General features: G+C 41.6%; 1 protein-coding gene across 1 annotated transcript in view; it reads left to right on the plus strand.

Annotated features, from left to right (window-relative positions):
- SLC9A9 (solute carrier family 9 member A9) overlaps positions 1-14189 on the plus strand; it is a 260985-nt gene that overhangs the window by 93822 nt on the left and 152974 nt on the right. The window contains exons 7-8 of the mRNA XM_070945808.1: positions 1421-1559; positions 6428-6533. Of these exons, the coding sequence (XP_070801909.1) occupies positions 1421-1559; positions 6428-6533 (245 nt within the window). The remainder of the gene's footprint in view (positions 1-1420; positions 1560-6427; positions 6534-14189) is intronic.

The raw sequence follows: 14189 nt of genomic DNA on the forward strand, positions 1-14189 counted from the left end.
TATTGAAAAAAACTCAGAGTATATCTTCTCTGCTGGCTCATACCAGCCAGAGAGAAGCCATAGGAAACAGCCAATTAGGGAGTATATCAGATGAAAAGGTTGTTCTTGTACTCTGAGGAAACTATAGGTTAATTCTTATAGTATCTGCAGTGCACATATGCAAACACTGATGTGAATCCAAACATACTTTTCTTTTTTAAAAAAAATCCACCAAAACTATATTAATCTGTCCTCCATTTCATTAAATACATGTTTCATTGATGAGTAGCATCTAGGGAATTATATTTGCATGAATCCACAATTGTGTAGACTTTTCCACATGGTTAGAATTCAGTGTCTTCTTTATATTTAATTTGTTTAATTTTAGTTTCATTTTTCATTGTCTTCCTTGACTTTTCTTACTAGAGCTTGCAAATCCTTTGCATTTTCTGCTATCAGAGCCATATCATCAGCATAGTTATTGATATTTCTTTGAAATCCAATTTGAAACAATTTCTAATATTTAATATTAAAGATAGTAAGTACTTTATGGCAATAGAAATTGTTTTGGAAATCCTGTACTAAAAACTCCATATCCATCAGTAAAAAGGACTAAAATAAAAGGATCTCAGAAAGAAAGAAAAGATTCTTAATTAGAATTTGGTGCAGTTGCATTTAATATTATAATAAAAAAAAATTGTGCCAAGCTGACAGTATTATTAACAATCTATGTCAGTGATCTCTACTATTGAGCAGGAAATTGAAATATTTTTACCAGATGATCTTCCCACTGTGGCATAGCATTCATTTTTCATAAGGATATCATCTTGATGTCAGAAGCCAAAGACTTGAATATAAAAAAAGGAACTCTGGTAGAGACAATTATTTCTTTGCTTTGGAAAAAAAAATGTTTGGTTTGTGTTTCCCTGGGGCTTCATATTGTGTGGCTGTTGACACACTCCTAATTTGGTTTATGAAGGGTAAAGCTATGAATGACACAAGTGTAACAGTTTATGAGATCACTTTATGCTTATGCTCCATGATTTCTACTGTGCATGTGTGAGTGAGCTATAAAACTAATGTTTTTATCAGGAGTATGTGAACATATAAACATTCAGAAGACATATGGCCAATCAATAATTCAAAGGCATCTAGCTCACCTGTAGATTTCTTACATATCTACCATGTTTTAAAGTCTAGTAGGATTGAAAATAATGCTTTTTGTGACATGTGTTTACAGAATGGCAAAATGTGAAAGTGGCAAATGATATTGCCTTGAAAAATAAACCTCATTTTGTTATGTCACAACATTTGGATGAAAGAGCAGTCCCAAGGAGTAACTGCTAGACTTTAGTAAAGTACATCCTTAAACTCGTGATATTAGAGTCTTTGCTATGTGAGAAAATTCATTATTTTTCTCTCCCTTTTGTTTTTATTTCAGTTCAATATCAATTTACAGTCCCAAGGAGAATCCCAACACCTTTGATGCTGCTGCCTTCTTCCAGTCGGTGGGAAATTTTTTAGGGATCTTTGCTGGATCTTTTTCTATGGGCTCTGCCTATGCAATTGTCACTGCACTAATATCCTTTGTTACTAAACTAGACTATGTTTGGAAGATCAGGTGCTGTAAAATGCAACCATTTCATGTTTCACATTTAATAAGACTCTGTGTTTTAAGATTTTAGAGATGCCATATATATAATCCTTTTGGCTCTATAGTCGTTTCTGTCAAAAGTTGCAATGCAGATGAGCCTGAATGCATATGCAAATTTGTTAATCTGACCATTGGCAGTATTAACAGATGGAAAGAATGAAAATGAGGGTAAATAGCCTTCTATAACCATCTTCCTGCTTAAGTTGTACATGATTCATTCATTTATTTCTTCTAATGACATAACTTAGTCAGTATCCATATCGGGAATTTGTACAAGCCATAGTTAAAAGACTGGATAGCTTAAAGCAGGGGTGTCAAACTTGCGGCCTGTGTGCTAGATGCATCACACACTGGCCACGCCTCACCAGTGGTGAAATCTAAAATCTGTTACTACCAGTTCTGTGGGCCTGGCTTGGTGGGCGGGGGGATAATGTGACTGGATGGGCATGGCCAACTTTTTTTTTTTTTTACTTTTAAAACCATTTTTTCTACAATCTCTTCCGCCAAGAGGTTGTAAAAAAAATGCTTTTAAAAGGCTCTGATGATTCCAGCTGAGTTGCCTGATCGTCAGAGGCTTTTTTTTCTTTTAAAAACATTTTTTCTACAACCTCTTCATCCGAAGAGGTTGTAAAAAAAATGCTTTTAAAAGCCTCTGATAATCCCAGCTGAGTTGCCTGATCGGCAGAGGCTTTTTTTCTTTTAAAAGCCTCTGACGATCCCAGCTGAGCCGTGCAATCATCAGAAGCTTTTTTTTTCTTTTAAAAGCATTTTTTCGACCGAAGAGGTTGTAGAAAAAATGCTTTTAAAATTTTCTTAAAAAGCCTCTGGTGATCGCACGGCTCAGCTGGGCATGGCGGGGCAGGGATTTTTGCTACCAGTTCTCTGAACCACCCGCCTCCATCGCTACCAGATCGGGCGATCCTGTCCGAACTGGGAACATTTCACCCATGCACCACGGCCCCCGATTTAGCGAAGGGGGGGAGTTGCAATATGTCATGTGACAACAACATGATGATGCAAGTTTGACACCCCTGGCTTAAAGTAAATATGTTAGTAACATATTTACTAACATATTTACTCAGCATCTGCAACAAACTAGACATTTAGAGTATATAAAACCAAGACAGGTTCCTACATTTTTTTGGTTTTCTTCCTTGCGCTCATATTTCTCTTTTCTTTCAGGGCAGCTTGTCAGTGAATGTCTCCTGTGGAAAAGAATGACACATTTTGCCTTGAATTTGAGCTTTAAATTTAGAAGAGTTTTAATGAGTAAACAAAAAAAAAAGTTCTTCTAGGAGGCACTTTTCTGTAGCAGTGTAGAATAAGAGCTATTGCTATAAGAGAAAGAGGAGTTAACAATTTATAAGTAACCAGTTTTTGCCCCTGTGGAGATAAAATGCTCAAAGATAGGACAGTTCTTGGAGGAATGTGAGCAAGGAACAAAGCGTGTGTTCCCTTTATGGAGTAAATTGCTACTCCAGAGTAGCAATTTACAGCATTACCTAGACATCACTGTACACATCACTGTGTAGTGTAAAGCTTTCTCTATTTAACAAAGGCTGGTTTATGCTATAAATTGCTAATGCAAAAGATCTTTTGTCTGTCTTCCACGTCAATATACAGCCTCACTAGCTTCACTGCATTATTTTAAAAAAGCAATAAAGAATCACATAGATAGCACCATAAAGACTTTATTACCACTTTCACTTTCCCAGATCACAGTCCACTTCATTAGATGCAAATGGTCTGTGATTCAGGAAAGGGAAAGCTACAGAACTCTCTATGATGGTTTGCTTGTTTGCCACAAAATACTAACAAGAACACCTCTGGAAACTTTTTTTTTTTAAGTCCCCTCAAAAATACAGTGGTTGTACCTTTATCTTCTATTAGACAAATTAAAACATTTTTATGCCAATACACATGGTTTTTTTCCCCATCCTAGTTTAGGAATATTGTTTTTTCGAGGTTGACATTTTTGGGTTATGTCATTAGCTACCCTGAAAAACAAAGTGATTTTTTTAAAAAAAATAAGAATAAAAATATAATTATAGGCTCACTGAGGTTAGAAAATATTTCACAGCCTTTGGGTAAATTATGTTTAAATAAACAATGTAAGGCTGTGAAATTTAACTGACATTTGCAAAAGTTCTTTCTTTCACACATCCTGTATTCTTTCTTTGCTGGATGAAGTAGCATGGAAATCTGACAGGTATTTGAAAGAATCATATAAGTTTAAAAAACATATAGAAAAGAAGGTATAACAAAGCTTCAGAAGCAAAAACCAGATTCTCCCAAACTCTGCATCAGCATAAACATTTCCAGATCCATAGCTTTCCAAATATACTCTCATAACAAAGGTTTTTTTTTTTACAATAGTTTGCATATTGCCAAAGGCCCTGCTATTTTGTTAAATAAAAATGCAGAAGCTTGCTAAGTGATTCACTAGTGAGAATTTTAACACGCTATAGAAAGAATAAAAATAATTATTCCTTGTAACTGTAGAGTGGATAATAAATGCCACTTTTTAAAATCCAGACTTAATAACCTTAATTAGTACATATCATAGAAAGGAGTTTCCATCAAGTTTAATCTTCATCTACAACAGTTGCATAGATACCCCACTTCAGTCAGCAGAAACAATCCAAACATATTTTGGGTAGCTTGAATATAAAATGTCTCTGAACTGACTCAGTATTGTACTTTATTGACCACCAGATCATACCAAATTACAAAGCTTCTTCACCTTGGAATAGATCAATTTTATTTAATACAGTCAAATAAATGTCAGAAAGCTCTTACAATCTCCTGAATATCTCCAGCCTGTACCACTAAAATTGAGTAGCAAAACTGCCAATTTTCAGAGGCATGATTTTCGGCTCTCTGCCATAGAAAAGTGTGATAAGTTTCTATGGGTTATTAATGCACTAATTTTTAATTTAAACATGAGCCAAAAGTCAAAAGAGCAAACAGGTCAAATACTCAGTGACATTATTGTATCTTCATATAAAGTGCTTACTTTACACTTTGCCATATTGCCTTGGGCAATCAGCTGAGTTAACATGAAGGATCCTAAATAATATATGCAACATACTGCAGAAATAATGCCTTAACACAATGGAATGAAATTATTGTCTCCAGATAAAATGTCTGTATGTAATATTTCTTCCATTGATTTACTAAAATCTTAATATGCCTATTTTTACTTTTTAATTTAACACTAAATAGGCTCCACTAAGCTAGCAATGACCTTCTCTTGAGCTTGAAATATTATAATCCTGGAGCTCATTCTGAGTTGATCATCCTGTTTGCCATTTAACTTTACAACAGATTTATTTCTATGACCTGAAAACATTGTAAAGCAAAGTTAAACTAGATTTAGGAATTATATGAATAGAACTAATGAGGGGAAATTAAAGTTATATCTGTCCAAATCAGTGATATAGTCAATTATTTCAAAGCATGAACTGTTATAAACATAGCCAGGAATACTTTCCTTGAAACTGCATGTGAAATAAATATTCATACAAACATAATTAATTAAGTTTTTCCACTAGACTGTCAAAAGGATAAACTTGTTGGAAATGGAAATTATTTATCACTGCAAGTTATTTTAGAATAGAATAGAATGAATGAGCTCGAAGGGACCTTTGTAGCTAAAATATTTCTTTTCTTAAAATTCAAAATGAAATTATCCACAGCATGAATAATTTTGTGACATGGTCAAGAATATCTTTCCAAGAAATGAGAAGAGTTTTGTCTTAATTTTGCATGCAATCAGAATTCTGAGAAAGAAAAAGACTCATACAGTACTTACTCGCATTGAACCCATTGGATTTATATTTTTCCACAGACAATGGATATATGAATTGGTCTACATTACATCAAACATTCACTGTTTGATGTCTCTATCATATTAAAAGATCCAAAGCCACCAGAACATCTACAAAAGGGGCTCCAAATTATAATGTAACAGTTGTGGGCTACATAGGAAAATATCATCATAATTAATTTAAAATTATAGTCGGCTGGGTGCCGTCGGCCAGACAATGTTGGCTGGTGACCCCCAGGGGGAGAGCCTTCTCTGTGGCGGCACCTGCCCTCTGGAATGACCTACCCCCAGAGATACGCACGATACCAGACCTCCGGACTTTTCATCGGGCCCTGAAAACACATCTATTTCATCTAGCCGGGCTGGCTTGATCCCATCCTTTCGGTTTTAATTTGAAATTGGTCTTAACTGGGTTGTTTTAAATTGAGGGCCGAAATTATTTAATGTCTTTCAAACTGCTTTTAAATTTTATATGTTATGTTTTATCTTGGCTGTTCACCGCCCTGAGTCCTGTTGGAGAAGGGCGGTATAAAAATAAAATAAATAAAAATAATTACATTTAAATTAATTAGAACCCAATGGAATCTAGTTCCATACATGAACATAGGCATAACACTCACTTAACAGTATGACTCTCATGTACCATATCCACCCAAAAGCTGACTACAGGCCTTAATACAAATAATATTACAGCTCTGGTCTCAGTCAGAAATGTTTAACTGCCATCCCTAATTGTTCCAACCAGCATTATCAATTATTAAGAATTTCCAATAACTTATATAAACTCAATCAGTTGTTGAAGAGAATTTATGATAAATTAGTGGCCCTCTTAATTTTTGCTTCACTTCTTCAAAATAGTGCTGAGTTTATGTGTTCTTGTCATACTGGTACCTAATGTTACAAAATCAAGTCTGACAAACTAAAACAATTGCTCTTTTTCCTTAGCTTTATTTTTCCTTTAGCACTTGACAAAGTTTACAAAACTGTGTGAGTTCCCCATGTTGGAAACTGGCTTGTTTTTCCTATTATCATGGAGTGCTTTCTTGTCTGCTGAAGCTGCTGGCCTTACAGGTAAGTATTTCTTGCCATTGAGGTAATTAAGGGATTCAGTTTTCTACTGTAATATAAGATATGTATGAAATCATATAAAGATATGTGTGGAATTTGTGTACTTTGGTGGAGTGTTCAACAAAAATGGAGAAATGGTTGGAGAGATTTTAGGAGGTAAAAATACTGGTAGAAAAATAATACGTAGTACTGTGTAGTTTGTTGAGAAAAATGAATATTAATCAAAAACAGCAACAATGGTTGTGTGGGTAAAAAGATATATTTTTCTATTTTGTTATATGAATGTAAAGCTTACTACTCTACAATAGGAAAAACTTATAGATGAATGAAATGTATTAATGTGCTAATTAAAACATATGGTAAAGAAAGAATCAAGACAATAAATAATGAATGGCTATTGAATGAATGTGGACTGAATGCAAAAGTGACAACTATTATGAAAAAAGCTTGTTGAGTTTATGTGATCATACTGAGAATGTAAATGACAATTGATTTAAATAAAACATATAAAAAAATGAATGGACCAAGAAATAGGGGAAATTGAGAATCCTATGAATCAATTTCATGAGTTCCTCAAAAGGAAAATGTGGAAAAAAATAAGAAAAAAAAGGCAATGTGTGAACCAGTGTAGGAATTTTGTGGAAGCAAGGATGGTTTGCAAGATTAGAAAGTTATTGTGAGATATAGTGTTATTAATATTATCAGTTAAGTTTCCTTTTACTTTTCTTATCCCATGCTTTTGAATTTTTTTGGGTTACTGTTTCCTTTTTTTTTAATGTCTCTCTCTCTCTGCTCTATATAACATTGCTAATCACAAAAACAGAACAATATGATTGGAATATAGTTGTTGTCGAGACCCCATGCTCGACAATCTGACGATGGGATCTTTCCTGTAGAAGCGGAAGTACCGAGCAGGGGGGGTGGTGGGGTGTGATTCGGGATGTCAGTTCTGAGCACGATCTGGTGACGGTGGGTGTGAGAAGGAGTAGGCGGGCGGTCACAATGCGGCCGAGATAGGATGCTGAACAGCTGCTGCGCGTTGCCGTTCCTAATTGCTGGGGCGCGCCGGCAGAGAGGAGCCCGGAAATACGGCTAATGGGCGTGCTTATTTAACCTGCGCTGAGTGGCGGTGACGCCCAACGCCGACTTTGTATTATCTTTACCTGAACTCAGCAAGCGTTTGCAGCACCTCCGGACGCTGAATAAACTGTTTCCTGCCTTAACGAGCCTTGACTGCAGCGTGGTTTATTACCGACCTCAGGTGTGAAGCGAGAGAGCTGAGAGAAAGTCGGCGTTCCCCCCCCTTTTTCACCGTGAGTAACGCCGAGAGCGAAGGGATGGCGGAGGGAGCGGATGCCGGGGCGGCGATTCCCGAGGGACTGGAGGACGACAACGCCGTGTTGCAGGCGGAGGAACCGAGCCCCAAAGACCTTCCAGTGGTTAGAGCGAAGGAGAGGAAGCTTCAACCCGCCGAAGGTGCCGTTGAGACCCAGGACTCGACCGAGACGCAGCGGCTGAAGAGCTCGGCAGGAGAGTGGTGGCAGAGCTCCGCTCTCGTGGGCTCTGGCACCTATAAAGCCCCAACCCCCGGGGGTTACTCGGGGGAGTCTTCCTTCCGTGGCTGGAGGGAGAGGAAATGGCTAGAAGACGAAGAATGGGATGAGAGTCAGTCTACTGGCCTTGGAGCATCCACTCTGGATATCTTAAGGGAAAAATTCGGGGAAGGGAGTTTCAGAGATGCAGCGTCCTGGCAGCCCTGGATGGGAACGGAAGTCCCTGACTCGTGGCAGAGAGGAGGAGGGGGTCGGGAGTCCCGCTTCCATTTAGCAAGCCCAAAGTTGCGGGTAGAACGGAGGGAAGGCAGCAGAGGCCAGCCAATGGGACAGTCCCGACCCAGGGGTTCTTCAGTAAGCGAGCCGCCCCGCGACACTACCCACGAACGGCAGCCAAGGGTGGCAAGGAGGGGGATCGACCAGAGTGGTGCTGGAGGACAGCCTCGGTCAGGGGCACCGGTGCAGGACAGTGGAGCCAGCAGCCATCTCCCCCCCATGATGTTGCCACCCGGAATGTGGCCTCAGCAACTCCCCGCTGTGTGGGGTCCTCCCCCTATACAGGCTACGTTTGACGGGAGCCCTGATAGGGTCTCTATCTTCCTAAGCCAGGTGCTCAGTCACACGGATCTCTATGGCCATCTGTATCCCTCTCAGTGGGCTGTAATTATGGCCATAACCGCAGTTCTCCAGGGGGAGGCTGCTAATTGGGTTGCAGACTTACATAGCGAACATGCTAGGGAACTGGCCGACGTGGGGCTGTTTTTAGAGGCGCTGCGGGGACGTTTTGAAGACAGCGCCAGAGTCCAGGTCACCGAGGGGGAATTATTGGCGCTGCGACAGAGAGGCCGGCCGGCCAAAGAATACGTGAAGGACTTCCGGACGCTGGCAGGAAGACTTAGGTCTTGGCCCGAACGGTTACTAGTACACCAGTTTCGATCTGGCCTGGACAGGGAGGTGAAACAAGCCTGCGTATACCGTGGGTTACCCCCAAAACTGTCCGAATGGTTTAAGGCCGCAGTGGAGTTAGAGGTTGGACTACGGGAGTTTCGGGGGCGCGTGGGCCAACAACCCCAACGATTTGTACCAACCGGACCGAAACCAAAGGAGTATGGGGTGAGCCCCGCGCCCGGCAGACCAACAGCAGGCGGAGGACGAGGGGCTTTCCGTTGCTTCCGGTGCAACCAACTAGGACACCGGGCTGCCGAGTGTCCCATACCCCCCTTGCAAGCTTCACCAGCACGCACCCCGCCGTCTGGAGCCAAGGTGCGGGAAAGGGCACGGTCAACATCAGAGCGAACATCCACGTCCACACCGATGCCCGCTAGCTGTTCCCGATCCACGTTAACCGGTGTGCAGAGCCCTTCGGGGGAAGGGGCTTTGCCAACGGTAACGGATGGCAGCGATGACAGTGGACCAGAGGACCCTATGGTAAGCGGTCCTATACGTCCGTTTGTAATACCAGTGGTGCTACGCAATATACGCACTCTAAAGGGGGTTCCACAGGGAGCGCTCATAGATTCGGGGTGTACTCGTTGTCTTATCCGCAGTACAGTTGCGGATCGTTTGGGACTACAACGGGTGAAACTAAAGACCCCTATCCGTTTTGAACAGATGGATGGGTCATTGTTAGGAGGTTTACCGGCCTCTCACGTTACAGAGGCCGTCTACTTGGAGATCGGGGAACACACGGAGCGGATCCGGTTTATTGTAGTCGACCGGATGGTCGAGTCGATTATCCTGGGCCTTGCATGGTTGGATAAGTGGCGTCCCACTATATGGTGGGAGGGAGGTTACCGGAAGCTGCAGATCAGTTTAGGGCCAGACCCAATTCCCGAACCCCAATCACAGGTCCAGCAGTGTCATGGCTTAGGACATGCTGGGTCAGGATATCCGGATGTATATAAAGATTTAGCAGCTGTATTCGACGAACGTGAGTGTGAGACGCTGCCGCCTCACAGAGTGACAGACTGTGCCATAGAGCTGATACCGGGGGCGAAGTTTCCTAAACCGCGTATGTACGCCATGACAAAACCAGAGTTAGAAGAGCTGCGGCGTTACATTGATAAAAACCTAGCTAGGGGGTTTATCCAGCCCAGTCGGGCGCGTATGGCAGCCCCGGTTCTGTTTCGCGAAAAGAAAGACGGTGGTCTCCGTCTCTGTGTTGACTTCAGGGGCCTGAATGCTGTTTGTGTCGAACACCTTTACCCTTTGCCGTTGATGAAGGATTTATTAGCCACACTGGCGACTGGGAAGGTGTTCACGAAACTGGATTTACGGGAAGCTTACTACAGAATAAGAATAAGAGCAGGAGATGAGTGGAAAACAACTTTCAATTGCCCGTTAGGAAGCTATAAGTTCCGTGTCATGCCTTTTGGGTTGCAAGGCGCACCTGCCGCGTTTATGCAGGTTATAAACGAGGTGTTGCATGAGCATCTATATCGGGGCGTTCTTGTGTACCTGGACGACATTTTGATATACTCCGATACGATGGAGGAACATGTCCAGCTAGTGAGGAAAGTGCTGTCTAAATTACTGGACGCAAAACTCTTTGTCAAATTGTCGAAGTGCGAATTCCACTGCACTACGTTAGACTATCTTGGGTATCGTATTTCAGCACGAGGGGTGGAGATGGATCCGAAAAAAGTGTCAACAGTACTGGAGTGGCAAGCACCCAAAACTCGGAAGCAATTACAAAGCTTTCTTGGTTTTGCCAATTTCTATCGGCAATTTATCCCATCGTTCGCACAGGTAGCCCTCCCATTGACAAACTTGTTAAAGACGAAGCATCTAGGAGGGGGTAAGGTAAAACCAGGACAACTGTTACCATGGACCATGGAATGTCAACAATCGTTCGAGCGGTTGAAAAGTCTGTTCGCTAGGGAACCTGTATTAAAACATCCAGATCCCTCGTTGGAGTTTGTAGTACAGGCAGATGCTAGTGACGTAGCGGTGGGGGCTGTGCTGTTGCAGCGGACATTAGATGGAACCCTGTGTCCGTGTGCGTACACATCCCGCAAATTGACACCCACAGAGCGGGGTTGGGCTGTTTGGGAGAAGGAGGCCTTTGCGGTGCGATGGGCTTTAATGACCTGGCGACATTTGTTGGAAGGAACGGACAGAAGGTTCGAGGTCTGGACAGACCATAAGAACCTAGAGGCCTTGCAAACCCCTAGGAAACTGTCGCCAAAACAGGTTCGTTGGGCACAGTACTTTCAGCGATTTAATTTCGAGTTAAAATATGTCCCAGGGGGCAGGAACTTCCTAGCCGATGCATTGTCCCGGATGCCTCAATTCGATAGTAAACGGGAAGATGTGGTGCAAGCGATAATCCCACAACCCCAACCGATAGCAGGGGTGGGCGATAAATCAACCCGATTCGAGTGGAAGGTAGAATTGGAAAAGGCAGTGCAGTGCGACCCTTGGTTGGTTGAGCACAGAACAATGGTAACCATGCGTGAGGGCTTAGCGTGGATGGGATCCAAGATATATATACCACAATCCATGCGGACAACAGTGTTGAATAAATGTCATGATTCCAAAACCGCTGGACATTTTGGGTTTCTGAAAACACTCCATCTCGTTCGGCGACAGTTCTGGTGGCCTCGTATGCGGAAGGAGGTAGAAAAATATGTGAAAGAGTGTCACGTATGTGCTGTAATGAAAACAAAGCCCGGTAAACCACTCGGTTTGTTACAACCGGTCGCTAGGCCCAGCAGACCATGGGAAGAAATAGGGATGGATTTCGTGGTAGACCTGCCTGATAGTAAAGGCCACACGGTTATATGGACTGTGGTTGATCTTTTTTCTAAGCAGGCTCATTTCATCCCCTGTAAAGGCCTGCCAACTGCAAGACAATTGGCTCGGTTGTTCATACGACACATATACCGGTTGCATGGGACGCCCCAACGAATCATATCGGACAGGGGGGTACAATTTACAGCGCGCTTTTGGCGTGAGTTTATTGGTTTAATCGGTTCATCCCAAGGGTTAAGCTCCGCTTACCACCCTAGTACCAATGGGGCTGCAGAAAGGGCGAACGCTATGATAGAGAGATATCTACGTTGTTATGTATCATATCAGCAGTCCGATTGGTCAGAGCTCATACCACTCGCTGAGGTAGCCTACAACAACGCGAAGTACTGGTGCTACTCCATTCCAAATCGTGTATGGACGAGACTTTATTGCAATCCCCGAACTTGACGTAGGTGAGCTGGAGAAGGTATCTCCTAAGGAGTGGGGAATACGGATTGGAGTCCAATGGCCGAAAATCAAAGAGGCGTTACAAAAAGCGGCACAAGAGTATAAAACATTCGCAGACAGGAAACGGAAAGACCACAAACCGTTTCAGGTTGGAGATCAGGTATATGTATCCACTAAATACATTAGGTTACAGATACCCAGTAAAAAGCTAGGTCCCAAATACCTCGGGCCTTTTACTGTTGTAAAGCTTATAAATCCAGTAACAGTTGAACTTCAGTTACCACCATTACTGGGAAAGATCCATCCGGTGTTTCATAGCAGCCTGTTAAAGCCCGCAACTGGTATGCGTAACCCTCCACAACGTCCAGGGCCTTTAGTCGGCTCCCATTACGAAATTATAGAAATCTTGGATTCCAAATTAAGTAGAGGGACATTAAAATATCTAGTGAGGTGGAAGGGCTATCCTCTGGAAGATGCCTCATGGGTACCAGTTGAAAATCTTCGGGCTGAAAAGTTGCTTAAACGGTATCACAAGAAATACCCCCACAAGCCTGGGAATAGTGTACAAGCAACTGCATAATTACATGTTAATCTCTTATCTTATCTCTTACAGGTGGACCCCTGGTAGGGGGAGCCGCCTGTCGGGACCCCATGCTCGACAATCTGACGATGGGATCTTTCCTGTAGAAGCGGAAGTACCGAGCAGGGGGGGTGGTGGGGTGTGATTCGGGATGTCAGTTCTGAGCACGATCTGGTGACGGTGGGTGTGAGAAGGAGTAGGCGGGCGGTCACAATGCGGCCGAGATAGGATGCTGAACAGCTGCTGCGCGTTGCCGTTCCTAATTGCTGGGGCGCGCCGGCAGAGAGGAGCCCGGAAATACGGCTAATGGGCGTGCTTATTTAACCTGCGCTGAGTGGCGGTGACGCCCAACGCCGACTTTGTATTATCTTTACCTGAACTCAGCAAGCGTTTGCAGCACCTCCGGACGCTGAATAAACTGTTTCCTGCCTTAACGAGCCTTGACTGCAGCGTGGTTTATTACCGACCTCAGGTGTGAAGCGAGAGAGCTGAGAGTTGTATTTTGTGTGTGGTTTTTTAAAAATGTTTAAAGGTTTTTATTTAAAATCTGTCATTACAAGATACTATAGTTTTCTATGATAATTTTATTGCTGGACATATGGCCTCTCTAAGCATAAAGTTTCATTTTTAGATCTTAGGATAAAACTATGCGGTATATAATTGGGTGATACCATGTTTCACACTTAAGTGACATACTGAAGTTTCTTTTTTGATATGATTTAGAACCTTTTTCCTGTTCATTTATATATATGGAATAACAGTAATTTTAATTGTTATAATGCTCACAGATGGGTTTTACATTTATAATTTTTGTAATTTTTTTTAGAAGCCAAGGTGTGAATATTCCAGATGCAATTAGAAATATTTTTTTAAAAAAGAAATCATACAGAAACTTACAACCTGTTATTAATTTCATTGGAAACAAATTGCTCAAATTATTACAAGTAATTATCTTTTCCAGTTTGTACAATAAAATTTAATGTCAAATGTTTGTGAATATAGGAAATACTGTAAATGCATAGTGTTATGAAATGGCTTCCAGCTGGATTCTTCTGGAATCTTTAATCATTATCACCTTTCATATGCTACATATTTTACACATGTAATTAATTCCTTCATAAGTGCTATTGGTAGAGAATTGGATATTCTTTGACAGATAGTATACTTGAGGATTAATATGTATATTAGATTTTGTGGAGGAGAGTTTATGCCTATGATATACAACCAGAGAGAATTATGATTCTCCTGCTCTGTTCTCCATGGGACTAAAAAAAATCATTTATCGCTTTTAAAATCCTTTCCAGTAATAGTTCTTTTTATTCATGT

This window comes from Pituophis catenifer, unplaced genomic scaffold (genome assembly GCF_029215685.1).
Source record: "Pituophis catenifer annectens isolate HBS135680 unplaced genomic scaffold, rPitCat1.0.hap2 SCAF_6, whole genome shotgun sequence".
Lineage (NCBI taxonomy): Eukaryota > Metazoa > Chordata > Lepidosauria > Squamata > Colubridae > Pituophis > Pituophis catenifer.